The 27516-nt window shown below is 49.4% G+C and overlaps 1 protein-coding gene across 1 annotated transcript in view; it reads left to right on the top strand.

Moving 5' to 3' along the window:
* Positions 1 to 27516, top strand: part of IGSF3 (immunoglobulin superfamily member 3) — a gene marked incomplete at its 5' end in the record, with an annotated part of 91184 nt that overhangs the window by 44360 nt on the left and 19308 nt on the right. Inside the window, 4 exons of the mRNA XM_084226698.1 lie at positions 15563 to 15973; positions 16796 to 17185; positions 18857 to 19258; positions 22767 to 23171. Of these exons, the coding sequence (XP_084082824.1) occupies positions 15563 to 15973; positions 16796 to 17185; positions 18857 to 19258; positions 22767 to 23171 (1608 nt within the window). The remainder of the gene's footprint in view (positions 1 to 15562; positions 15974 to 16795; positions 17186 to 18856; positions 19259 to 22766; positions 23172 to 27516) is intronic.

Here is a 27516-nt window from a genome sequence, read left to right as displayed (position 1 = left end):
TGTTGCAAAGTGCAGCATGACTCCTGTGAGGGCTCTGTTGCGCTCCGGGCGTGGTTTCCTTGTCTGTATCTTTGTCCTGCCCTCCTTGTGCCTCTGTGTTTTTCCCCAGGCAGACAGATCAGTGAGCAGAAGGGCCGGCAGCTCCCAAATGTGCTTATTCCAGGGCATTGTGAGCTGCATGGAGGTTTCATCTTTTCTTCTCAGACACCACTGTGCAGCACAAGGCTCTGGGGAGATGGGTTGGGGTAGCTGGTGTCCCAGCTGTCTGCTCAGCCCTGAACTCCTCCAGCTCAGCTTCTCTGTCAGGTGCACACTTCTAGAAGGTGGAAATGCAGTGGGAGATGTATGTTCCCAGTAGGAGATGGCTTGGATGAAATGGTTGTGTAGTGTCTAAAAGGATAGCAAGGTTTCATGCAGTAGCAGTGCAGGACCCTGATGGGTGCTCTGTGCAAGGGGTTCAGAACGCCACGAGGTCCTGCCCCTCTAAGGCACGAGGAGCCCCACGCAGCCCTTGCCATAATTTGGTGCAAGATGTGGCCATCACTTGGTGTTCCCTGGCATGGAGTGCCTTCAGTGACACCCCTATGTCTATCTTCCTTTAGGAGGAGCGGCCCCTATGTTGGGCAGTGGGACCCTACAAGAGTCCCTGTCAATGCCACAGGTCTCGCTGCAGGATGCACCAGCTCCCAGGTTTAATGGGAGTGTCACCTGCAGGACACAATTCCCTGGGTTTCTTGGGAGTCTGGCTGCTTGCCTTCCCCATGGACTGGAAATCTTTGCTGCTTGGTAGGGGTTAGCATAACAAAGCGTTAGGTGAGAAGGAGGCATTGAATTTCAATAAACCAGAAACTGGGGAATGAAATCTCCTTGCTTCTAATCTGAGCCCAGGCGTCCCTCTTGCTTACCTTGGAGCAAATCTGCTGTAATGCATAGGAAACAGCTCAGCAACTGCAGCTCTGGCTGTCATCGAGGTGCAGGCTGAGGGTTATTAAAGACCTGCAGAGGTCTGTAAAAAAAATTTATGATCTTCTCGGGCTTAGTCATTGCAAGTTAAATATTTGAATAGGTAGGGGCAAGCATTTTGCTGAAATTGGATGATCCCTTTCATATTTATGTTTGGTTACGCTTGCTCCGCATGTATTTGGATGCTTGGCCAGGGGCGGAGAGGGAGATGAGGGATGAAAGGGACTCAGTACAGAGAGGGGAAAACAGGAGCAGGGAGTGATTAGAATGGAGAAGAAAGCAAAGGAAGCTACTGAAGGTTAAAAATAATAACAATTAGGCTGGGGGGAACCAAGAAGAGGCAGCAAAATAAATCGGGGCCTTTGAAGAAAAAAGGGGATAGACAGTGAAGCCTTTTATTAAAATCTAAATGGCTGACTCTGAAGATAAATGAGGTTGCAAAGAAACAATGAAAATAATAAAAAGTGGAAGACAGGAAGGAGGGAAATATTTAAAAGGAAAATGAGAGGTTTTCACAGGTGTGTGCGATTGAGCATGTCAGCAGAGATGCTCTATAATCTGCTCTGATAATGTGACAGCCACTGGGGGCTTGGAAAAACAAACATAGCCCAAGCCTTGCAATTATTTTCCCAGTGAGGTGAAGTGAGTGTGTAAAGCTGATGGTGTCCTCCTTTTGTGTATCTCTGGGCTGCAGGTTGCAATCCAACCTTTCCTTTCTGGGATGTGTCAGGAGCTGCTGCATGGACAGTAAGCAAAGCCTCTCCCAGGGCACTGCTGGCTGGAGAGGCAGTGATTCAGTGCTTGCCTGGGGTTCACAGCCATTTCAGCACACCTTGGGAAAATCCTGCCATTTTCCACCCAGAAGTGTTGTGCTGCAGAGGGGTATCTGCCCTGTTTTGATTTGTTTGGCTGTGTCAGTGGAAGTGGTTCGTGATTTTAGGAAAGAAGGATCAGGGCATCCCACTTGCTAAGGAGGACCCAACCTCCTGTTGGGCTACTGAGGGGATTTGTAAGGTGGTCACCTGGTTTTGTGTAGGTCCTTGGCACTGTGGTGAGGTTTTTTGGCTTGGTAGGACGTGGCTCTGATGGATGAAGATGCCAGACTCTGCTCTGGACAAGTGTGATGTTGTTTGCATTTCTGGGAGGTCAAGTCTGACCCATGGACAGATAAGTGGAGGAATGTGGTGCTCCAAACCAGGCTGGGGTCTCCAATGCTGCCTGTCTCCATGAGTAGCTGTGCACTGCAAAATGAGGAAGGACTGAGTTCATTGACCTTGCTTTTCTTCCTTTCCCAGTGGAGCAATTTTTTAAGGTGTGCCTGACTCCCAGCAGGGACAGTCCTGCTGCCATCCATCAGTCCCTCTGTGGAAATAACATTTCCAGGAGCGAGCCAGTGCTTCATAGTTCAGTGGAAAGCCCTGTCTCAAAATCTCTCTCAGCAGTGTATTGGTCTGCACCTAGGGCAAAACCACAGCAGTCACCACGAACTGTAGAGGTGGAAAGCAGATACATTACTCTTTTCCTTAAAGGAAAAATGTTGAATCACAGGGACCTAATTGCTTAAAATAAATGCAGGGGGGAAAAAGGTAGGAGGAGACTGGTGGAGGTGAAACTCAGCAAGGCAGTGCTGGTAGCCCCTGTTAGGCTGCACATCCACCCACTCTGTCTCTACTGCTGTGTTCAGGGTGAACATGACACGTTTCTCAGGGATGAGGCTGCCTCTTACCCACTCTCAGCCTGTGTTTCCACAGGCAAACATCTCATGGGCCTTAGGAAAGAGTTCCCAAGCCAGGCTTACCCAAAGCCAGTGGAAGGCTGTGCTCTCAATGTTCTGTGTGGTGGTGTGCACCTCAGCAGTTCTGTGGATAAAGAAGGAGCATTTGCCAGCCTCCTAGGAATTTAATCTTCACATTTTCCTAATATTGTTTCTGGGTACTCCTGGGGGCTGAATTGTCATTGGTGACATGAAAAGAATTGGTTTTTCACTTGCCACGTGTGAGGTAGTGAGTTTTGCACTCTGCCTGTGTATCTTTTTCCCACTCTTATTATCCCCACCCCTTTGTGGATGCCCTTAAATTCCTGAAATTATCAACGTGAACTGCATGGATTAAAGTCTGCTTCAAATATCTGTTTTAACAGCAAGGATGAGAGGGTGCATTAGTTTAACTGAAATCATTTTGTGTGGAATTCTCTGGCATAAACCAGGCCTTAATAGATCCAGAATGTCTGATAAACTTGCAATGAATTTTATGGGAAAATAGCTTTCTGCCTCTTTTATGTTGTGGTTTTTGTTTGGTTTTTTTGGGGTTTTTTTCAGTGATGGCTAGAAGAATGAACATTTGGATGTTTGGTTTTTTTTTAATCCCTTCCCTGCTTATTTTGGGGCAGTAGTGTACAATGTTGCTATATTGCTTGTTTTGCTATAGAGAGGTGGCATTTCAAAGAGCCCGGCTAAAAGAGCTGTTGGGAGCCTCAGGTGTAGCCACCTCTGCTAACAGGCCACAGGTAAGAGAGTGTTTCCCAAGGAATGTCTTGCCCAAGTGTGCCTGTTAATGGGAGCTGTAAGAGTCCAACTGGAGCTTCCTTCCCTCATGTATTGATTTTCCCCCTCTCCTATCTGTGCTGTCATGGTTCCACTAGTTCTTCAGTCACCCTTGAGTTTGCCAGGGCACAGGAGACTTGAATACCTAATGTGCTCAAGCAAAGGTTTTAGAACACAAAAAAACCCCCATCAGAATAATTATGTGGAAAAAGAAAAAAAAAAAACCTTCATACCATTTTAATGTAACAGAAGAAAAGGAACAGTCTAAAGCTCTTCCCTTTCTTTTTGAAGGCTGTGTTTATAAGAATTTAGCTGTGATCTGAAATATGATAGCCTTTAAAACTCTCCTGCTTTGTTACAGGGAGCAAAACAGTGATAAGCAAGAAGGGAGGATGTGTCCTAGCTATGCCACGAAACAAGGCTCTTGAGTCTACCTTCAGTGGGTTTTTTTGTTTGAGTGGGTCCCTTGTTTTAGACAGGATAGAATGCTGATACCAGTGCTAACTTTGGAGATTTTTATAGAAGAAAGAAGAATAGATGTGGGCAGAAGAACTACTGAAACCAGTACTGAACTACTGGTTTCCTGTGGGTTTTGCTTCCTGGTTGAATTGCTAAGTATCTAAAGAAGCACAATCACCACTTTTCCCTGTTGCCATACTCCCATAAAGGTTGACCAAACATTTCATGGTTTTCCACAGAGAAATATTAGTATGTGGTAGGTATCTCTTCTACTTCTCCAGCTGATTAATGAAATCTGCATAACTTATTCTTGAATTGCTGTCTTCCCTCTCATTTTGACAACTTTAGCCATTCTCAAAGTAGTGGCCACTTGCTGAAGTTAGGTGGGAGACAGGTGCAAACGCTGCACTGCCAGGTGGTGCTGTCTCCTCTGGAAGCCTAAGTGTCTGTAGGAAGAGGTCAACCTGAGAACATTTACCAGCCAGAGGCAGGTACAAAAGGTGAAGATGGAAAGATACTGTCCAAGAGTCTTGCAGCACTGAGAAAGCCCCTCCTGAAGATTCTTGTCAAAAGGATTACCTTCTGTCTTGCTCCCTTGTTTTTCTTTCCTAGCAGCCCAGCACATTTAGAGATCCCTCTTTCTGTAACTGCGTAGAACTTCCCTCACCCTCCTTCTGCTCCAGAGTCATTTCAGGCTGATGTGAGTTGGTGGTGTTTCCATTATGCTGTGCTTTCCTCCATCTGCTGAGCTGACAGCTACCAGCAGAGTGTCTGCTGCTGTTCCCAGGCTTTTCTCCCTCGGTGTCTCAGCCTGTTAAACTCCAGAGCCTACCTCTGCCCAGGGCATTCCCGGGGAGCAGCCTAAGTGAAATGCTTCATGCTGGCCATTTTGCCATTTACCTGCAGGCTAGGGAGCAGCAGCTGGGAAGCTGGCAGCTTGCAGAGCCTTTTGCACTCGGTTGCAATGGTTAAACAAGCACAGAGTGGGAAAACTGTGGGAGTTGTCTGTGGATCTGGGGACAGGAGTGTGTCAACTGTGCTTGGCTCTCATTCAGAGGCTTTACCAGTAGAAGGGCTGCAGGCCCTATAAATAAAATGCTGAATTCTGTGGGAGTCAGTGCTATTGATCCTGCCCTGGAGACATCATGGAAACTTCCTATTTACTAGTTTATTTTGTGACTTATTTTCTTTACTGTTTTGATTTGGTTTCTTAATGCACGGCTTTGATGCACTGTGTGCCTTCGGGTTAATGATAGGTGTGCCAAAAGCATCTTCTCCTTATTTTTATGAGAGATTTATTTCCTGAACAGTTATTTTTAAATGCCCACAGTCTCCTGCAAAGGATTTAGGGTGTCCTGGAAAACTTGGAGCACTGTTCTGCAGGAGAGCTACCTGTATTTTGGAAGACTGAGCTTTCCCTTCTGACTGTAAACATCACTGGCCTGTCTTTGCTTCTGAGATCAATGCATATAACAATAAACTCATTTATTAAAAGGTACTAACACAGAGATGCCAGACATTCTCATGCAGGAAGTCAGCTGGTTGTACATGCCACATTAGCTTTTCCAGACTAGCTCATTGCTACACAGTTACACTATTTTGCAGTCTGGAAAGCCCAAAGATTTCAAGCAGAGCCATTTCACCTCTCTTTTACTTATCCTCTGTCCCTCAAATTACCACCACCTGAACTAGACAAAGCTTGGAGAGGAGAGATGGCCATAGCCATGTGAGTAAGAGGCCAAACTGCAGAAGTACAGTAGAAAATAAACTCCTCAAGGAAACAGATTTGCAGAAGTGGATGTTACCTTGTTTTAGCTCTGCTGCCTTGACCAGATGGCAGAAGACTGTCAACTGTTTGGCTGAATTAGCTTTATTCCTCTTAATTCTGCTTTCCTCAGTTTCTAGTAAAGGAGAAGAGCAGGTGGTCCTTGTGGCTGGGGAACTTGGACTCCATCCTGCAAGAGCCAGACTTTCATTCATTATGAGGGTGCCAGCTTCAGAGTAACAGTTCTGACCTGCCAAAACCTTGTTGGAAGAAAGTAGCTTGGAAATATGCAAAAGAGCCACCACCCTTCCTTCCAGCTTCCAGAAATCCTTCCAGCTCATGCTGACTTTGTGGCTCCTAGATGGTTATTGTCTGCTGAAGATGTATGTTTGTATAATATGTTACAACTAATTTCCATGCTTTAAACAGGACTGATAGATGAAGAAAAGTTTTCCACTGTCTTAGTTTGTATGGGTTTGGCTTTTGCCTTAGATTTCAAAACCTCTTCTCATCTACCTAGTAACTATCCTATGTCTCTCAGTAATCTGCTTGTGAAGGATTGTGATTCTTTCCTTCCCTGTCTGTGCATCAAGATGCCAGTGTTCTCTCTTTGTCTTTCCATGGAAGCTCGAGACCCAGACCTGGGCTGAACAGGAATTTTAGCTGTAATAATAGAGAGTAAAGCCTAATTCTGTGCTTTCTTTGGTACTTTGCTTGTGAGGGTTGAAATGCTCTGTTCTTGTGTGTTCAGCAAAAAAGTGGGTTTTGGAGGGAATGGACTCAGATTCTGCTTGCAAAAACCATCTCCCAAGTGTGCCTTGGTCTGTGTTGTCTTGCCCTGGAGGCAGAAATAAAGCACTGCTGAGCTTAAGGAGTAGGACTGAAGGGGATATTGGAAGTTGTGATCGTGGGCTTTGCGCCTCTAGGGACAGGTTAGGTGCCCAAAGGCAGATGGGAGAAAGGTGCTTGCTGGTCTCAAAACCTTCATTATTGAGTAAGTGAAGGAAAAACAGCTCTCACGTGCACACCTTGACCTCCTGTGTGATCTCTGCCGAGCTCTTGAAGCGGGGGCACTAATCTCTGAAAGCAGCTCTTGCACTCTTATCTCCTGGTGTTGCTTGTATAGCCGAGGCAGAGGAGAATGAATCCTCCTTGAAAATTGATTTTTGAGAAGGGTGACTTACCTGACTATAAAGCATCACAAACATTATTATAGTCTGGGGGGAATGTGGCCTGGGATGTGTTTTGAAATGATACTACACGACTCTCCTTGTTCAGCTGTTCCTATTGCCTGCCTAAGTGCACTAGGTGGAATGAAATCAGGCTTCTCAAAAAATTGGAGAAAAGAGGATTTTCTAAGCTTCCTATTTCTTTCATTTCTTAACTTCAGCTTTAGAGGTGTAAAACATTAGGACAGTGTTGCCTGCACAGCTTTAGAGGAGCCTGGGCTGCATCAGCTCCGTGTTTGCTCCATTTCTGCTTTCCCTGCCTGTCCTGCAGGCTCCAGGAGGCTGTGGCTTAGCAGGTTGCCCTGTGCTGCTTTAAGCCACAGCAAATTCCCACATCCCTGCTCTTAGCTCACAAGTGCTGTTAAGTAAAACACATCAGCTTAACCCTCGGTGGAAGAGTTGCGTGCTGATGCGCTCTGCCCTCGTGTTTGCAGTGGCTTAGGCTTGCCTTAAGCTGCGGTAGCTGCTGGTGCTCGGGATCAGCGGGAGAGCTAAACCCTCACAGAGGTGAGATTGTGGAGCAGGGAGGGAGGCCGAGGAGGGATTTGTGGTCTGTCTCACCTTGGCTTGCTGCTGGAGGTTATTGCCTCCACAGGTAAGAGGCTGGTGTGGCACTTGGAGATCTGCAGCCCACTGCTGCCCTTCCTGGGTGTCCCCCTCAGGCTTTGTTTTGGAGGGGTCTGTGGGGTGCTTGGTGGGGCTGGGCTAGGCTGGCAGGCTGGCCAGGTGTCACTGAGCACAGCAGCTGGGGCAGGGACAAGTCCCAGGACCAGAGTCACCCAGAGCAGAGCCAGGGTGTGAGCATTACCTTTGGGAGAGCTGAGAGGGCAGTGAGAGTGCCTGGATCATGTCTGGGTGTTCTGTGACCACAAACACAGCCCAGCCAGGAACCACCTCCTGCCAAGTGCTGGGTAATCAAGAAGGAACATGCAGCCTTTTACCAAGCACAGGTTCCCTTGTTGCAGAGAAGCAAACATCCATGTCCTTTTGGGTGTCATCTCTGCCACCTCCTCAAGGCTATTTTTTACTGGCAGGCTGATTTACACAGTCCCTGCAGAGCGCATCTACCTCTCAGAGCAGAATTGCAAAAAAAAGTGTGCATATGTGAGGGAATAAAGGTTTTCCTCCCTGAGCTGGCTGGGAGATGGAAGCAGGGATGAATCCTGTGCTCTCTGCCACACACCCAGCTCATGGCACTCCTTGGCTGCCTCTCTGTCCTCAATGTCTCTGCCCTTTGGGCTGTTTTCATCAGGGTTCGCTCTGCTGATGCTCCAGATAATTTTTGCTTAATGAACAAATGATGACTCTCACTGCTGGGTGCTGCCTTGTCCTTTTACCACCCCTTTCTGGTTTCTCCTCTTCTCTATTTTTTTCATTTTAATGAGGTTGCTTGAACTTTTCCACCTAAATTAGCTGTCCTAATAACCAGATGCTCCTTGGGATGCTTTGGGACAGGGGTGGATAGAGGAGAAGGAGCTTGTTAGCAGGAGCCTGGCTTCTGCTGTTCCCAAAAGCAGCTTTAGCTGAGGGCAGGGGCTGTGAGTGTGCTCCCAGCACCTGCCACACTGCACCCAAAAAAGTCAGGGGAAGGGGGTTAGCATTTTTGGAGGAGCATCCACTCAAAGGAATGATCTGAACAGTGCTGTGCTGGTGGGGCTGGAGCCCCAGAGTAAAGCCCAAGGAAAAAGGGATGGGCAGGTGTCCTTTTTCCTGGAGCTGAAGCACTTGTGAGAAGTTCAGAAAGCTTCAACTCTCCCATGTTCGTCAAGGAGAAGCCAGAACTGGGGCTGAGCACATCTGCTCCCCTTGCAGACGTGCCCTGGGTGCACAGGGAGGGGGTTTCTGAGGGGGTCCTGGGGTACCTGCTGCCAGCCCTTGTGGGTTTGTGTGGGGCTGGGGAAGCTGCAGGAGAGCATTGCTTTGCCATGTGCCTGGGGGGAGATGCTGGCTTCTGTCCATGACGTCTGAGGGGCCTCACAGAGCTCAGATGTGCGAGAAGCACCTCTTGCAAGGGGCATTGTGGAGACATGGAGCAGGCTGTGCAGTGGGAGAGAGCACAGCCTCAGAGGGGTGGGCTGCACACGTGACAAGCGGAGCCCTCGACAGGCACAGAGAAGTTCAGGCCCTGAGTCGGAAAGCTGACCTAATTTCCACTTCTTGCATCTTCTGTCGGATTCTCTTCTCCCCTTTCTCCTACATTAGTTACTTCTGTTTGGTTTTTTTCCTGTGCCCTTTCTCACTTGCTGCTTGAACTCACCCAGTTGCATTAGGAGATGCATTTCTATTGGCATAATCATTCCAGGCAGTCGTTAATATACCAACAAGGATACCATTGTAATCGGAGGATTTATTACTGCTGCTGTGAAACAACTGCCATGCTGTCTCACTTAACTCTTCATCTCCCCTCCTGTCTTCTGCCAGCAGCTCAATCAGTAGCAAACTGCCCTTTTAAAAGCGCTGCAAGCATGCAACTGGGGATGTGTTATTTTATTCTGGTTTTTTCCTGCTCTTACCATAGGATGCTGCAGTGATATGAGTGAGAGGGAGTTCAGTGCTTCGCTATCCATTTCTGGATTGAGTTGCAGATGAAAGTGACTTTGCTGTTAAACTTCGCATTTAAAATAAGGTCTAAATACTTCCATGAAGATGAAAAGTATATTTTGACTGCTTTTCTTTAGGCCACAGCAGTAGTGTGGCCTAAAGAATCTTGCAGGACCTTGAAAGGAATTTGTTATTTCAGAGACCTGTATGACTTCTTTTTTAGTTAGTTAAACAATTGCTAGTATTTTATCTGCCTTTAACTATCCTGATTTTTCAGTGCAGAAGGGGCTTTGCTGAAGGAAGGTAATCCCCCAAACAACCAGACTATTAATACTTGTTTTTCCCTGTGGTAGCCAGAGCCTGTGGCTATATGTTGGTAGACAAGGAAGAGAAGAGGGAAAGTTCTGCACAGAGACCCTGCACCCTCAGTCACAGTGAAAGTACCTCTTGGGTTGGTAGGTTTTACTTCTCAAATTCTGATCCTCAGGCAGGACCTTGGGCAGTAGAGGGAACTTACAAGCAGCAACAACAGAAAAACAGCTTTCCTCTGCCTGCAGCCACCTGAGAGTTTCTAGCTGGAACTTAAAAATAAAACAAGCTAAAGAGATGCTACCAGTGGTGTGATCAGCTCAGATTTTTTCCCACTTGCAAAGGTGACATTGAGGGTCTTCATCAGTTCTGCAGCGTGACAGGGTATGTGTTTGCTCCCTGCTGAAGGCACTGCACGTGCTCCTGACTGAGGGAGGAGTGCCTGCTGCTGCAGCAGGTATGGATCAGCATGTACAGCTAATTGCCAGGCAGGAGGGCTCCAGAGGATCACACTGCTAATCTAGATACTGCTCCTGCCTTACCAACCCCCCCTCCCTCCCACTGCACGCCTGCACACGTACCTGGATCCTGTATGGAATAGGAATCAATAGTGCTGTGGGGGAGGGATGTAAGGAATGTGGATCCCTGAGAGCTGCCAGTGACTGGGAGACAACAGGGCCCTTCCAGCTGCTTCTGTGTCTCTGGTGGCAGACCCTCCCTCCTGCCCTGAGATGGCATGGGTGGCCACAGAAGGGTTAGCAGATTTTGCAGAGTCTAATAACAAAGTGCTGTGTTCCTGTTGTCATATTCCCGCCCTCACTGCCATTCAGGTGCCTCCCAGTGCTCACCTCTGGCTTCACCAGGGTAGCTCTGGCATTGCTGTTCCCCGTGAACATCTTGTTTTGGAAGGTTTGTTGGTGCTGAGCTGTGATCCCTATGGGGCAACAAGATGTTGTGGGGCAGATGGAAACATATCTTTTGCACTAACTCCCTGCAAAATCCAGGGTGTATGTCTTAGCCAGAAAGAGCTTCTTAGGGGTAGAGAATACATGTATTCCTAAATAGTTCACAGCTCATACTTGATAAGCTGAGCTCTGTCCACGTGTCATGAAGCAGGCAGCTGGGGGCACAGGGTGGCACCATAGAGTGTCTCTAAAGTGTATCAGTGGGTAAAAGCTATAAGGAAATCCAAGGGAAGAAGAGATTGCTGGCTTTTGCTTGGTCTGCAGTGGCCCTGAGATGATCCAGCTGTATTGGGTAGCCTATCTAAGTTGTTTTACTCCTGAAGAGCCTGAAGTGTAAGGCTGCTGTGGTGCTAAGTGATTCTCACAGCATTGTTTCACCAGCCTCTGGCTCCCAGCCTGATGCTCCTCCTGCATCTCTTCACAGGGAAACAAGAGTCTCAGGCAGGTTTGCTGCCATGCCTGGGAGCAGAGAAAACATTGGTAGATCTCTGCTTTGTGTTGGCTCATAAAAGCTTTCATAACCCACCCCTTGGAGATGTTTGGGGTTTTGGAGACCCGAGGATGAACCAGAGTGAGCCTGGGGAAAGGTGAGACACCTGGATCATCCTTGTGTGTGTGGGCAGAGTTCAGCATGGCACTGGGAGCTGCTGGAAGCCTGGAGCCTGTCCTAGGGCTTGGAGAAAAGTGTGTTGAGGTGTGCACCAAGTGCACACCTGGAAATTCCAGTCTCTGCTCCCTACCTGTTTTCTGGGAGACTGTTAGCCAGCCCCTTGTCCTGAAATTAGCCATAATTAGCTCACTGAATTCTTGTTGATGGTGTGTTTCTGAGGTGTGTGTGTTTGAGGTGGGTTTGACTGGAGCTGGGTGTGCAGGCTTCCTGAGGAGGGCTGCCCTGGCCAGTGGGGAGCAGCTCTGAGCTCCTCCTCCTGGGACTCTCCCTGGCTGAGTCCCTGACACCCTCTAGTGGAAATATTTATATTTAATATTTCAGGAGCTTTCAAAACGTGGTGGTGGTTGTGAGCACCGTGTGCTCAGCAGCCCATCCAGCACCCTCTGCAGTGACCTGTGGCCTGGGGACTCATAGGAAGTGCTGGATTCCTTGCTCTTAAGTATCGTAAGTACAAGCTCAAAGCTCTCAGCTGTGACTGGCTCAGGGATGATGGCACAGTAGATTTGCTGCCAGGAATTGCTTTTCAGTCACTCCTCTCCTTGTCCAGCTGCTTGCTGCCAAACCTAACCTTGATGCCTGGAGAGAAGGGAGTTCTGTCAACACTTGCAGAGGGTCATGACAGCTGCAGGGTTGGACTTGTGTTTGGGGACAAGGAGGAGGCAAGGCTGGATGCTGGGAGAAGTGCAGAGAAGGCTGCCTGGATGGCACATTGAGAAGAGAAGAGGGGAGAAACAGGCAGGAGCTGGGTGAGAAAGAAAGAGCAAAAGGATGTGTCCTGCAGCATCCCATTGGCTCTGATTCAGGTGTGGCTCTGCTCCCTTTGATACAGGGAGGTGACTCTTATCTAAGCTTGTCCTTGCTTTCAAGTGGAGCTCAGCTTGCAGAGTGTCCCCAGAAGCCCTGGTGCTTCCTGTGGCAGGTGGCTGCAGGATGAGTGTGGGTGGCTGACAGCTCCCAGGTGAGCTCTGTGCTAAGACTCACTCGTGTCCTGATATGCCAACTGATGTCTGTGACACCTGAGCAGGGTGACTGGCTTGGGAGGAGCTTCTCTTCCGAGAATGCACATCCTGCATGCTCTGGCCTGCCCTGGTGAGCACCTTCCTGGTGTTCCCTTTTTTCTCTGTGACTTAACAGCCCTAGTCTGCTCCAGCCTGATGGGCTATGACATCCCTGTAGCTCTCTTGTCACATGGAGTCACAGAATGGGTGAGATTGGTAGGGACCACTAAAGGTTATCTAGTGCAATCTCCCTGCTTGAGCAGGGTGTCCCAAAGCACATTACTCAGGATTGTGTTCAGAAGGCTTTTCAGTATCCCCAGAGAAGGAGCCTCCACGGTCTCTCTGGGCAGTTTGTGTTCTTCTCATCCTCACAGAAAGGAAGTGTTTCCTCATGTTTCTCTCCTCCTACTGCTCAGCACCACCTTGACACCTGCCCTTCAGACACTTGCATACATTGATGAGGTCCCCTCCCAGTTACCACTCATTATTGGTGCAGGCCAGTGGGGTCTGTGCCATGGGAAAAGCATTTTCTCTTCTCCTACCAGCTTCCCCTCGGACTGAACACAGTACTGAGGCGCATCTTACAGTATAAATAAAACAGCTCTTTGTGCATCACTGGCCAAGAATGAGTGTTGGTGTGAAGCACAGAGCCTTCCTGCTGTCCCAGCCACCTCAGGGCTCTGGCTTGTTCTTCCCTGACCATCTGATCCTTGGAAAACTGGACTTTCATTTATCAAACAAGTGTCAAGTCCTCCTGCTTAGGAAGGTGGCACTGACTGAATATCTGTCCCTGCCATGCTGACGTAAGACAACAGCCTGAAGGCTGTGTGCAACCCAGAAGGTCTTACCGGTTCCTCTAACCAGGAGGATCTTGGTTGGCTTTTTTAAGTAAAGTAGCAGGAGGAATGCAGCACAGTGTGTCAGGTGTTACCACAGTTAAATTACAGCGCTAACCACACGCTGACACCTCCTGACTTTTCTCCAGGAGTGCACTTTGCAAAAACTTGCCTCTGTGGGATAAAGGATGCTAACCCTCCAGCTGGGTTATGACCTGGAAATACAAAGTCATGGTTCCAGCTGGCAAAATGATGTCTGTGCTAGCCTCCAACATGCTCAGGAAATGGTGTGGCAAGTGCTTGTCTGAGACCCAGCCTTCAGAGCCTTCAGACAGGCTTCCCTTTGTATTACTCCTGGGAAGTGGGCAGCTCCATGTCTGGCAGGCCACATGCCTGTCCCCTCTTGGAGCATGACCTGGCTTGTCCTGCAAAGCCAGACAGGCTCCTGGGGTCAACAGCTCCATGTGCTTACCCAGAGAGCAGCTGTGCTGCTGAGCAGGGCTGGGAGGCACACAGGGAACTGATGGGGTATGCAGGGCTCTCAGACCAGGGGAGAGAGGACAGGCGCATTTCCTTCACAGGTACCTGCTTTCACCCCATAGCTGTTGCACAGAGGCTCTGAAATCAAAGCATCTCCTCAGGAAAGTCACTCCAGCAAGATGATGATGAGGCTTAATTTATTTAAATAACATAGGAGAAGTTGTAAGAGCCCATGGCTGGAGGGCAAAGAGAAAGGAGCCATGCATCTGTGAAAATTACTCAGTAAGATTTGAAATGAGAAGTTAAATGCTTGTTGTGCAGGCATCCTGAACTGGCAAGGCTAGTTGTTGCTGTCACCACTGTTTGGGAGTCAGGATAAGGGAAAAGGTGAAGTAAGAAGGATCCTGGCCAGAAACTATTGCCAGCAAGCAATAGTTGGGGGTTCCAGTGAGAGGGATGAGGGGAAGGGAGGGAGGAGAAGATGGGGTGGTGACAGGGACAGAGACGATGGACCGCCATGTAAGCAGCCTTATAAGGTACTTTTCCTGTTGGGCAGTAACTTGAGTGGTGAACGTGTAGTAAAAGGAAATGCTCCCATCTGGACTGGATGTGGGAAGATTTCCCTCTCATTTACTCCCAGCTTGTTCCTTTTTTTCTTTGCCCTCTTCTGATTTTGACTTTTCTGCCATAAATAATCCCAGTGGTTGTCTTCACTGCAGCTCATTGCTCTCTGTAGCAGTGCCTGAATGAAACAGATGCAGCTTCTGGCAGCTCAGCTAATTTTGTCAAACCATCCAGCGCTGTCAATGAAACCAAACTGAGATATGTTAATTATATTCCACTGGTATGTGGCAAAACTGTGGGCATTAGCAGGCTCACTAACACTGCCTTGCCTGCAGAGCTGGGGAGAAGGTTTACATTCTTCTCTCCACGTGATGTTCCTTGAGACAGCAAAGTCTAGAAAGGCTTCTTTACAAAAAAGTCTCATCTTCTGGTGGTAAAACCTCTCTCTAAATCCATGCAAGGTTGGAGGGCTGTAGTTTTTGGTTTTCATCCTGATTTTAGCCACTGTACTTCCTTTCCTCTGGTTAATCAAGTGGAGAAGTAGCCAGCAGTTTTACTATCAAGTGCCTTGAGGTGGCTGTGTCCTGGGAGTGAGCTCTGGCCAGGATGCAATTGTATTGCTGCCCTTAGAGGAGCCAGTTCCCTCTGAATGCAGAAACTCCTTCCTTTGGCTGGAGGGAGTCATTCAAAGAGGAAACAATATAAACTACAGAGAAGGGAATTGGATCTCCTGGCTCTTTTATAAGGGAAGATTGAAGGAGCTGAATATGTTTGGCTTGGCCTCACCAGAGACTGAGGAGGGGTGAAGACCATGGTAGGGCTGAGGAGTGGCTGAAGGATGTGGGCAAGAGGGGGGTCACAGAACATGCTGGGGGGCACATGATGGAGGAGAGGCTCCTTGTGACAAAATGCTTTGATGGGAAGTGGATGCAATAAACTGTGCTGCTCTGCAGCGTGATGGAAAACCTTGTTCAGTTGCTGGGGCCCACTGAGCAGGAATTTAAGCAACACACTTGCAGCTTATGCTGCAGGTCATGGTATTTCCCTGCCATGGGCTTTGGAGACAGTTCTTTTCTTCCTAGGGGCTAAATGTGAGTTAACACAGCCTTGCTATTTCTTAATGTTGCAATTTCTTAATGTGAAAAGAAACTTCTCCCCCAGCTCTCTTAAGGTGTTTGGCCTTTGTCCTCAGCATTTTGGCATTGCTAACTCTGGGCTGTTTGTGTCCTGCTCTGCTGCAGTGATCCCGGACTCGCTGCGGGTGACAGCGATCCCGCAGACGCTGAACAAGGTGGAGCACGACTCCCTGGAGCTGAAGTGCGAGGTGTCCAAGAGCACAGCCCAGCACAGCCACGTCTCCATCGCGTGGTACCGGCAGCGCGGCAGCGAGGCGCCCGTCGAGATCATCTCCCTCAGCCGCGACTTCGTCCTGCGGGCCGGCAGCGCCTACGCCCAGCGACAGGCCACGGGAGACGTGCGCTTGGACAAAGTTGGGGAGACCACCTCCAAGCTCACCATCTACAACCTCCACCCCTCAGACCAGGGCGAGTTTTACTGCGAGGCAGCGGAGTGGATCCAGGACCCAGACGGTTCTTGGTATGCCATGACCCGCAAGCGCTCCCAGGGCGCCATCGTCAACGTGCAAGCCACTGGTCAGTGTCTCCTCTGCCTCTTCTCCCTGGGCTAGGCAGTGGGAAGAGATGGAAAATGGGGCTGTGCCTTGTTAGGTGGCTCTGGTTCACCTCACGGCTTTGCCATATACTCCACTTGTGGGGCTGCTGGCAGGGTGAAACTGGGCAAAGGAGGGCCCAGGCATTGCCTGCAGCCAGGGGAGGTGTCAGCAAAGGGGCTTGGGTGGCAGGACGTGTCTCCTGACATGGTCAGGCATCTAGGGCTGGCACAGAAGCTAAAACATACATCTTAAGCACTTGGTGCTAACACAGACAGTGAGGATTTTGTAAGTTAGGAGGTAAGAGTGATATAGCAGGGAATAAAACTAAAATTTTCAGCAAGCGCTTTTGTATCTCACAAGGTCCATTTTCAAGTCAAAATTCTTCTCCTAGCCCCCAGCACAGGTTTCTGCTAAGGATCTAAAGACCCAGCTGAGCTCTTTGCTCCTCTGGGATCTCCCGAAACGTTCTGCCTCTTGACTCTGGCTGAGCAGGGTAGGAGTAGGACTAGGCTCCAGGTCCTATTTCACAGTGGTACTGGATGCTCCAGAGCTGTTACCTGGAGCACAGAGATGTGACTGAGGAAGCCTTTGCTTGCTCTTAACGGGCCAGAGGATAACTCAATGAGAGCACAGCCCATCTGGTTTCCCACAGCAAAAACATGTCCCTAACCTTTTTACCTCTGGATGTGCTTGTCTGAGGGCTATTGGCTATGCAGGGAGTAGCAAGTTGTAAGCACCTGACATGAGGTGTGCTGGCTGTCATGGTGGGCTTTGCCATGCTGACACGAGTCTCTCTCCCCAGACAAGGAGTTCAGCGTGCGGCTGGAGACCGAGAAGCGGATGTACATCGTGGGCGAGCCGGTGGAGTTCCGCTGCATCCTGGAGGCGCAGAACGTCCCTGACCGCTACTTCTCCATCTCCTGGGCCTTCAACAGCTCCCTCATCGCCAGCCTGGGACCCAACGCCGTGCCGGTGCTCAACAACGAGTTTGCCCAGCGCGAGGCCCTGGGCCAGCTCAAGGTGGCCAAAGAAAGCGACAACGTTTTCGTGCTGAAGATCTACCGCCTGCGCCTGGAGGACAGCGGCAAGTACAACTGCCGCGTGACCGAGCGGGAGAAGACCGTGACGGGAGACTTCATCGACAAGGAGAGCAAGAGGCCAAAGAACATCCCCATCACTGTCATGCCACTCAGTAAGTAGGGGCATGTCCATCTCCTCCTGAGGGCATTGCTGTACTGGGCAGGTAGCTGGGAAAGATGTGATGTGCCCAGACCACAGCAGTACAGAAGAGGGAGGATAAGAGTTCACATGCTGTTCGGGCTGGGAATCCCAGCTGGCAAGATGTATTTCTGTTGTTGGGAATGGGATGAAAGGGAGGGGTGAGTGTCAGGTTCATAGGTGGGGAGTCATGCCCCCACCTTGTAATGACACCAAGCTGGCAGTTCCGTTCTTGAGCTGAAGGTACATGTGACAGCCTCTGACTTGCTCCTCACGTCTTGCTCCTGGCCTTGCTCTGTGGGGAGCAGGCATAGTGGGGAGACCAGCTTGGCCTTGGTTTATCCTAGGAGCTGCTAGGTTCCTGCAGGCTGTTATGTGATGATGGTTCAGCTGTCTTGCAAGACAGCTGTACTGGAAGAAACCAGGTGTGCTCCTTGAGCCTCAGTGCTCTTCAGCATGGAGCTCCATCCTGGTCACTGTGTCAGCCAGCTCTGGTGAAAACAAGTGGAGGCTTGCCTTGAATGTCATTTATATTTGTGAGATAAACATGGTAAATACAGAAATAACAGGTTGAGAGGAGAGATTCCACTGACTCATTTCTTGTTTTGCTCTCTGAAACTCTGGTGGCCATGGCATGGTGAACCTTGCATGGGTTGCCCAGGCTACCAGTGGAGTGGCAGTGGGCTTGGACCAAGCAGAGGGTAGCTGCAAGAGGATTTTGTGCTTTACTGGCCTCCTATCTCAAATATTTGCCGGGAAATGCAGCCCTTTCCTCTAGCTTTTTTTTTTCCCTACTCATTTCTCCAAAAGAAATTCTATTTCTTTTCTGTCCTACCAATATTTGGTCTCATTTTTTTGGCTTTGAAAATCACTCTAGCTAGAAAACTTGCACTGGACAAATTTCTAAAACATATTGTTTCTAGACCCAGCCACCTTTCAGACAGATTTGATTCTTGCCTTTGATAAATAACCAGCTGTAGGAACAAACGTGATGATTTTTTTAAGGGTGCCAAGTGTCCATAACTGTGATGGAAGGCAGCAGGAGTAACCAGCACTCAGTATCTCTGAAAAACCAGCCACAAAGCCTTACACCTCTGGGAAGCTCAAGATACCAGATTTTTTTTTGAACATTACCAAACAGTGATAGCTACCTATAGTGTCACTAACATTGGGAGTTTGGGAGAGCTTCTCCCAAAAGCTGTTGGTAGGAATGGATGTGGCAAGATGGTGATCAGGATGACGTGAACTGAAAAAGCCACAGGGTGCTGGAAGCTTTTTTTTTTTGGCAGAGCCAGTCGGCACGCAGTGCATATTGTAGCAACAGAAAGTCCCTCAAGTTTTGCCGAGATCCCATCCCGGACCTGTGACCAGAAGACACGGCAATGTCTCCTGAGCCGTAGGCAGAGATTTCTCCCGGCTTTGGCCTACACCTACCTTGAGTGTACAAGTCACCAGGAGCAGCTCGCTGCCCACCAGCTGTTTTTGGATGTGGTCACGCATGAGGTTAAGACGTGCCTGGACCCAAACGCGTGGGCAGTCTCCTGCACCTGGTGGAAAGCGTCTCTGGCCAGCAGCGTCCTTCTTGCAGCCCGAGCAGTGGCGAGTGTGTATCATCTCCCCTGTGTGTGTGCGTTTCTCCCCTTAGAGACCAGCATCTCCTTGGAGATAATCAACAACGCCACCAATGTCTTGGAGGGAGAGAGCCTGCGCTTTGGCTGCAACGTGCGCTCGGGCTTCGGGCCCCAGAGCCGCCTGTCGGTCGCCTGGCAGCTGGTGGACAAGCTGAACCGGCGCAGCGAAATCGTGCGTCTGGACCGGGAGGGCACCCTGCACCCCGGCCCCGCCTACGCGGAGCGCAGCAGCTACGGGGGCATCCAGGTGGAGCAGGTGCGGCCCGGCTCCTTCACCCTGGAGATCTTCAACAGCGTCAAGGCGGACGAGGGCCACTATGAGTGCCGGGTGGCCGAGTGGACGCGGACGCTGGATGGGGAGTGGCAGATGGTTGGGGAGCGGCACGCGAGCACCCCGGTGTCCATCACTGCTCTGGGTGAGTACTTGAGGCGTGGGGGGCCCTGGGGCCACGATCCGCCGTGTGCCTGGCCATCCCCCAGGAGGTCACCTGCAGATCTCTGAGGCTGTTCTCAGCGCTCCTGCCTTTGCTTGCCGGCAAAATGGAGGCACCCAGCAGCCTGCCCGCAGCTCCTCGTAGGTTGGTGTAAAACGCCTGCATGTGCCCTTGTGTGTGGGGGCAAAGTCTGAGCGGTGGCTGTGGCAGGAGCAGAGCAGGGAATGGCTGAGGAGAGGGAGAGGGCTTCCAGTGTCCTTCAGAGGAGAGAGGTTGCCAGTGCCATGATGTCTCCTGCCAGTACTGGAGCTGGGTTTTGGTCAGTGCAGTGGTGGTGCTCCAGTGGCAGCCATGGACATCGAAGCCTCCTTGCCTGCCCTGGGCAAACCTTACTTCTGCCCACATCAGATCTGGAGCGCAGAATGCTGGGCATCTGTTGGCCCAAAAAGCAGAAATGATGAGCATCTCTGACAGAAGGTGTGAGTTAGGAATGGTCCTTGCTGCCTCTGCAGGGAGGCACTGAGCTGCTGGCCCAGAACCACAATGTTGTCCATGACCAAAGTAAACCAGGACGTGGGATCATTGCAGCTGGTACTCTCCTCTGCCAAGGGGCTCCTCTATTCCAACACAGTGAAACCGCATCCGTTTAGGAGAGGGCAGGTAGGGAGTTTGACATCGTGCATGGATTGTGAGTTACTTTGGTTCTCTTGGGCTGGTTCCAAAAGGGATCTGCAGAAGGCTGAAGAAGGGATGACTGCTTCTATGAGGCCACTGATTTTCAGAATGCTGAGGCTAAGACAATCGGGGAACTCTGTTGAAAGGCTGAGATGTGAATTTTGGCAGGAGGTTGGGTATTGTGTGGCTCTTACTGGTACTCTGAAGTATTAATCTTAAGCTTTGACAAGATGTGTGTGAGACCAAACTTCAAAGTCATATTGTATTCTGATGAAAATCTTGCTTTTTTCCTCCTTTCCTCTCCTTTACTTTTGACCTCCTTTCAGAGGCTGTTTTGTCTGGAGTTAGAAATCTTTTCTGGATAGCTCCCAAAAGCAGGTAGGGATGTTCTTTTGTAAAGAGCTAAAGCAAGATTCTCATCTAATTTCAATGGTGTCTTCCTTATGAGGTCAGCTGCATTTGGCCTGCTGCAAGTCCCAAGTGTCAGCCCTTCCCTTTACTCTACTGCTTGTAAAAGTCTTGAGATTAAGCACTGAGATTTTAAAATGTGTCACTTCTACTCTTGTTGAAATTTAAGATGCTCAGAAGTGCGCAGCAGTTCCAGAAGATGTGATGGACAGGTTGTTCCACCTCCTCTGCTCCTCAGTCACTGGCTGTTGAGCATGTTCTGTCTAGGCTTAAGAAATTCCTGGGTCTCTTTAACTAGCAGAGCTGAAGTACCTCATAAAAATATAGAGAAACTATTGAGTATTGTTTTGCTGCTGAATCTGGTTGTTTTTTTTTTTTGTTCAGCTTCATGTTTTTGAAATATCCTGAGAAACTCAAATTCAGGGTACTAAGAAAAAGCAAGAGAGGTTTATGGCTTCAGAAACTGCTGTTCTAAAAAAAATGCAGTAATTTTAGTGACACTCACATTTCAAGTTAAGGTCTCATTGTTTGCCAGCCTGCTGGGGTAAGAAACTCTTTAGTTCATGATGTTCAAACCCACGAATCTTACCACAGGGTAGTTCAGAAGCAACAGCCAGAAGAAAGAGATGTGCTGGCAGAAGAGAACAGATGTTCCTGATCTTCTGAGGCTCTTGAGTGCGTGGCACAAACTTAAGTCCCAGTCTGGCCACGGAAGGAGGGGGTGAGGGAGTGGTGTATTTTTGTAGGGAGGTTTTACAGAAAATCAATCCACTTTTATGCTTTTTGTGTCAAGTCCCAAAAGAAGAAAGACTTTTGTTTGTTAAAGTGCCATGACCATGTTGATGGAGTTGAACACACCCTGGCTTCTGCATGACTTCGTGAAGCTTCCTTACCCAGGCCAACTGGAGAGTAAACTTGATAAAGTCACCTGGTCTCGGTGAAATTAAGTTGGCTTTCCAGGGCCTTCTCTGGCTCAGGGTTTCTCTGAGCTGGGCCTGCTAACACAGTTACTGGGGCAAGAGGGCTGCTGCAGGGTCTGAAGGTGAGGGCTTATGTGTGGCTGAGACGCGACAGCTCTGCAGGGGAGGCAGCCTGGGTCTCACACTGCCCTCCTGGGCAATCACTGAACATGCTGTGAGAGGCTTTAATCCTGAAGATTGACCTGTTTTCTCAGTGATTACACATCCTAGAGCTCTGGCACGGTGACGCCGTGGGGTTGCAGAGGCACTTGCTGGAAGTGAGCAGATTTGGTGGGCTCCGTGCTGTGCCCGGTCTGCCTGCAGCAGCAGGGAGCTCCTGGCTCATCTTTTCGAGCCAGTGGCATGCTGAAGCTCCATGCTGATCCAGAAGATGTTCCTTTTTTGACTGTGCACTGTCTGGGGTCTCCTCAAGCAGTGGCAGCTCTGCTGAGAGCTGGGGTGGTCAGCACTGCAGGGAGAGGGGGAACTGTTAGCCCATGTGGGACGCCCCATGGAGTCTCTGAGGAGGGGAGCACTTCTTGGGGACATTGGCAGAAGAAAACAAGGTCCTTGCTGAGTCTGCTGGCCACACTGAAGTGATTGGAAGAGAAGAAAATGTTTCTCTCTGCAGCTTGGTTCAAATGAGCAATGGAAATACTCTGCCTGAATATGTATGCCTGACTGGCTTACAGTTGACTAACTGGAATATGTTACCTTTTAATTGCCAATAGACTGCTGATTTCAACTCCTCTAAACAAACAAAGTGCTGGGGGGTAAACAAGTCAAAGCGTATTGACCAGCTTGCAGAGTGGCGGACACGTGAGAATAACTGCATAAAGCTGTCCTGGAGTTGTGATCTGGAAGAGAACAAAAGCTGTGCTGAGTGAAGAACAGGAGCAACCAGCTTCTCTTTCAGTTTGCCTCCATCCTGGGGTTTTGTAACCATTGCAACCTCTGCAATGCATGTTTTGAAGGCTGCTACATCTTGCTTTCTTCATTCTTCCTCCAGCTGCAGCAGCCAGATGCAGACCTGTGTGGGGGGACAGGGTGGGACCCCCTGCCCAAGAGGTGGATGTGAATTACAGGGGGCTGCTGCTGAGTAGCTGCTCTGCCAGGTGCTCCCTTGCCATGGTGCTGCTGCATTTCCATACCGGGTTTTGGCAGCCTGCAGAGGCTGTGTCTCAGGGGATCTCACTCCTCTGGGCAGAAATCGAGGGCAGTCCTACTATGGCTACAGCCCGTACTCACTCAGGCCGTCACTGCTGCTCAGGCCGTCACCACTTGTGTGTTTTTGCCTCTGCTTTTCACCTCACCTGGCCGTACCAAATGAGAAGCTGACACAACTCGAGTGGCTGATCACACCACCGGGTGACCACGCTGGCTTTTGCATGCTGACCGCAGGGCCCCCTTAGGCAGGTGTCTCAAAGCCCTCTCCTCTCTTCCCACAGAGGCCGGATTTGCCGTCACCGCCATCTCCCGCACTCCGGGGGTGACCTACAACGAGTCCTTCGACCTGCAGTGCATCATCAAGCCCCACTACCCGTCCTGGGTGCCGGTGTCGGTGACGTGGCGCTTCCAGCCGGCGGGCAGCACCGAGTTCCACGACCTGGTCACCTTCACGCGCGACGGCGGGGTCCAGTGGGGCGACAGGGCGGCGGCCTTCCGCACGCGCACCGCCATCGAGAAGGCCGAGTCCAGCAACAACGTGCGCCTGAGCATCAGCAGGGCCAGCGACACCGAGGCCGGCAAGTACCAGTGCGTGGCCGAGCTCTGGAGGAAGAACTACAACAGCAGCTGGACCAGGCTGGCGGACAGGACCTCCAACCTGCTGGAAATCAGAGTCCTGCGGCCAGGTGAGCGCCGAGGGTGTGTGGAGGGGGCTGGGGAATGGGGTATTCTGTGGTCAGGATGACCCCGGAATGTGTTAGAGTCTTTTTTCCCAGCCTGGCAGCCGAAGAAGGAGTCAGGATTGTTCTGTTCTGGTTTCCAAGGTTGTTTATTTGTTGTTATCTATAACATTCTTTTTCTGATCCATCGAGGTCTTGTCTGGCAGGTTGGGTTGAGGCACACTGGCCACCTCAGAGGCAGTGTTATCTTTTTATACTAAAAACTACATGTACATTATTTACAATAATTTCCCAATACCTATCACCTATGTTGGACAGTGTGTTTCTACTCTAAACCAATCCAAAAGTGCCACCATCACCCAGAAGATGGAGGCTAAGAAGAAAGAAGGGCAAGGCACGCCCAAATCCCTCCATCTTGGCTTCTGAACCCCCATTCTAAAAACTCAAAATTCTACTTTTCTTTTCTATATTGTAACAAACTATCATTCTACTTAAACTTTCATGGCTTGTGAATCATCATATAAGTTTGGTAATTGTTTTTTCCAAGGGCTAAAATCGAAGGCACAGGTGTTTTTGACTCTGTGCCAAGGTCTCTGAGCCCCCTGTCAGGGTCCTGAGTCCTCCAGGACAGCCAGAGGAATTTCCTGGGTTCCGACAGGGTATGTGCTGGTGCTACAGAGCTCTCCTGTTGTATTTGTGGGGTGGAAGAAATGATGAATCTGACTCCATGTTCTTAGAAGGCTAATTTATTATTTTTATTATTTTATGATATTATATTAAAGAATACTGTACTAAACTAAACTAAAGAATACAGAAAGGATACTTACAGAATGCTAAAAAGGTAATAATGAAAACTCGTGACTCTTTCCAGAGCCGTGACACAGCTTGGCCCTGCCTGGCCAATGAGTCAAAACAATTCACATGAAACCAATGAAACAAGCACCTGTGGGTAAACAATCTCCAGACACATTCCAAAGCAGCAAAACACAGGAGAAGCAAATGAGATTAGAATTTGTTTTCCTTTTTCTCTGAGGCTTCTGAGCTTCCCAGAGAAAATCCTGGGCCACGGGATTTTTTCAGAAAATATGACTGCCACAGTCTCCCCTGAGTTAGAACTGCTCTTCTGGTAGTGAGTGATGTTTCTCACTTGTAGCTGGCTCATCTCTCGACTATGATTATGTCAGAGCTCCTTTATCCACCTCTGGGGAAGTGCGTCCTCTCTTTGCCTTTTGTATGCTGTTCCTGGGGTTTTCTTCTGGGAAGTGAGGTGGCTGAGCTCAGTGCAGTGTCTGGAGTGTTCCTGTGAGACAGAGGTGGTTTTCAGGTTGCCACCTCTATTTATCAGGGCAGATTTGGAAAAGAGAGAAGAATGGGACAAACAGGATCAAAGAGAGATGTGTTGCTACCATAGCTGCACCATAGGTGGGATGCTGCACCTCTGGTCTAATTACTGTGTGCATCTCTCATTCTGTTGGAGACACCTTCAAAAACAGATGGTGATCAAAGAGCCTAATATTCATCCTCACCAGAAACTGACCCCTTTTGGCTGAAAGCTCCATGGCCATGGGTGCCCACACAGAGTGTGCAGCAGATAAGCAACAGGCACCTGGTGTGGCAGGGGCAGTCAGAAAACCTACAAGGTTTTCTGTGAGGGGCCATCTGTAGGCCTTGTCACTGATATTTTGGTGGTGTCCCTGTTGTGCATGAAAAGTGCAAACAAAGCCCACGGTAGCTGTGGGCTTTGCTGAGCTGAACGGTGTACTGCTGTCTTGGCCCTAGGGATGGAGATGGTGTTTGGACAACACCTTCAGGCTTTTAAAACCTTCAAGACTGTTGGCTCAGGTCCTTGATGCATGTGAGTTCTCCTATTGTGTTCCTGTGCTGAAGGACTCCTTCCTAGGGTCTCTAGTGGTTGGGCTTTATGGTTTTCCTATCAGTATCCCTCTGCATAATTTCTCCACCTTCCCCAGCCCTGTCTTTAGACAACTCAGGGGATGCTGTGAGCTTGAGCCACCTCATGAGCCCTCCATCATTTTTCTTCCCTCTCTCTCCCTTGCCCTCATCTCCAGGTTAATCTTCTCCATTTATCTTGATTATGCTGCCTTGTAATACATGTTTTACTGCTTGCAAGGTCGAGTTGGTGATGTTCATCATTTTAGCTTACTTCCTTAGGAAGCAGTGTTGAATGGATGTGGTCCCTGGAGTAACATGCTTCTTCACAGCCCTATGCATGCATATCTGTGTGTGAGACAGAGAGGGAAAGAGAAATCATAGATAACAGCCTCAGGAAGAGATCCTGTGTGTCACAGCTCAGGGTGGCAGGCAGCTCAGCTAAACCATACTCTGGCAGCCTGTTGTTCTTTACTGGAGCAGTAACTCTCAAGTGATGCCTTAACAGAACAAGTTGTCCAGGTCTCCATGTTTTTCACCTCTCCCTGTCTCCCAGCTGCTCAGCAAACAACTGCAAAATAAATCTTAGCTGTCAGTTCAGTGAGCCTTGCATACTGTTTGAGGCTTTATGGCTCACAAGTGGGGATGGAAGAGAAGAGGGACTCCTCAGAGTCCCAGCACCATGGCTGCACCCTCTCTGTGTTTTGTTACTGTGTCCCAGGCAGCCTCCTGGAGCGGGTGGTTGATGTTCTCAGTGAATGAAATGTTGGCAGTCAGAGGAGGGACTGCTCTGGTTCTCTCTGGTTCTGCACATGGCAGAGGCTGTGTCTTTCCTGGGTGTTTGGCTGAATGATCTCCAGGGAGGATCCAGGATGATATGGGAAACACCTTCCCCAGACACTTCTGAATGAATGTCCTAGAGCCTTCCCAGTCAAACCTGTGCTCATAAAGTGGGTGCTGGTTTTTAGATAAATATCCAAGGTTCCTCCAAAAAGGGTCATTCAGGGCCCCAGAATTATTAAACAGCTGAGAGAGCTGTCAGTCTGCTTCTGTTCCACTAGTCACTAGTTATCTGAGATTACTTCAGGTTGCTTTTTGTTGTCTCAGTCCTATTCTTTCCTTTGCCATTAGCCATGGCTGTCTGCCTTGACCCATATGCTTGGGGTGACCTATCTCCACTACCAGTCCACTAAGGGACACCACAGAGAAGAGTTATCTGGAGGTCTTTTGGCAAATGGAGCCAGGATCTGTTTCTAGACTGTTAGTTAACGTGGGGATTCTAGTTCCCTCTCAAACCCCTGCTCCCTGTTTGAGTGACCTTTCTGTTTTACAGGTTCCAGGTGCAGACATGGAAATCAGTATATATCAGCCTGATATACATAAGTGTGTTGAGGAGAGAAAGGTAGGTTAGTGGTGGCCTCCTTGCTTTGTGAAATCCAAGAAGAAATGAGCAGCATTTTGAGAAATGAAACATGTAGGGAGCTGAAGGAGGGGGCAAGGAAGGCAGGCAATGGCAACATCAACCAAATTCTGAGTACAAGGTCTGCAGGCATGATGACACAAGTCTCCTTTGTGGCATCTGAGCCAGTTTTGCTTTTGAGAGTGTTGTTCCTGATCCCTTGCGATCTTTTTGCTCTAAAGACTGGCAGTGTGAGGAAATTCCCTTTAAAGGGTGCTGGCTCTGTGGGTGAAAGGTTATAGAGAATTTAGGTATCATGTAAGTTCACCAGCACTGGGATCCAAAGCTCCCTTTCCTGGCCTGCTGCTCAGTGTCATGCAAGCCTGCACACCTTAGGTTGAGAGCTCATGTGTGCTTTACAGGGACAGAGACCTGCACTGCTTTAGGGGCACTGCTGAGTTTTAACTTCTGTAAGCTGGGGCAGAAATCCAGGCTGGTGTGGGGGACATGACTGGAGACCAGACTGGCTAGATAGCCTGTGGCTATTTCATTTCCATACAATGCATGCTCTCCTTTTTACTTCCATCTCTCAAGATGTCTGTTGTTTCTTTCTTGGTGAGCTCTTGTTGCAGCAGAAGGGGAAGAATAATAAAAGTACATCTCAGTTCACACCAGCTGCTTCCCTGAAACCAAAGCTGGTGGGAGACCATGCGGTGTGAACTAGAAGTGAGCCCTGAGTGCAGGACTGGAGATTTCTTTTGTGCTTGGGGGCTCCCCTTCTGCTGTGGCATCTGGCTTGCCTCTGAAAACCTGGGTCTGTCATCCCCAAGGCCATCATCTCTTTCCCCTGAGAGTTCACCACCATTTTCCTACCTGGAGACATTGCTTTGTCCTTTGCCTTGTCCCTTTCCAGGCTGAGAATAGCATCCAGCATGCAAGGCTTAGTGGGCTGATATTTGAGAGATCCATCAAGATTAGCTGTGTCCTGTCCTTGGAGAGGACATGTGTGGTGGCTCCTTGGCACTTACAGTTTCTTTGGGTTTTAGGGGAAGCAGGTGGTTC

The sequence above is a fragment of the Fringilla coelebs genome (assembly GCF_963513975.1).
Source record: "Fringilla coelebs genome assembly, chromosome: 2".
Classification (NCBI taxonomy): domain Eukaryota; kingdom Metazoa; phylum Chordata; class Aves; order Passeriformes; family Fringillidae; genus Fringilla; species Fringilla coelebs.
The sequence above is the reverse complement of the archived record's forward strand: the minus strand, read 5'-3'. Positions and strand labels throughout refer to the sequence as shown.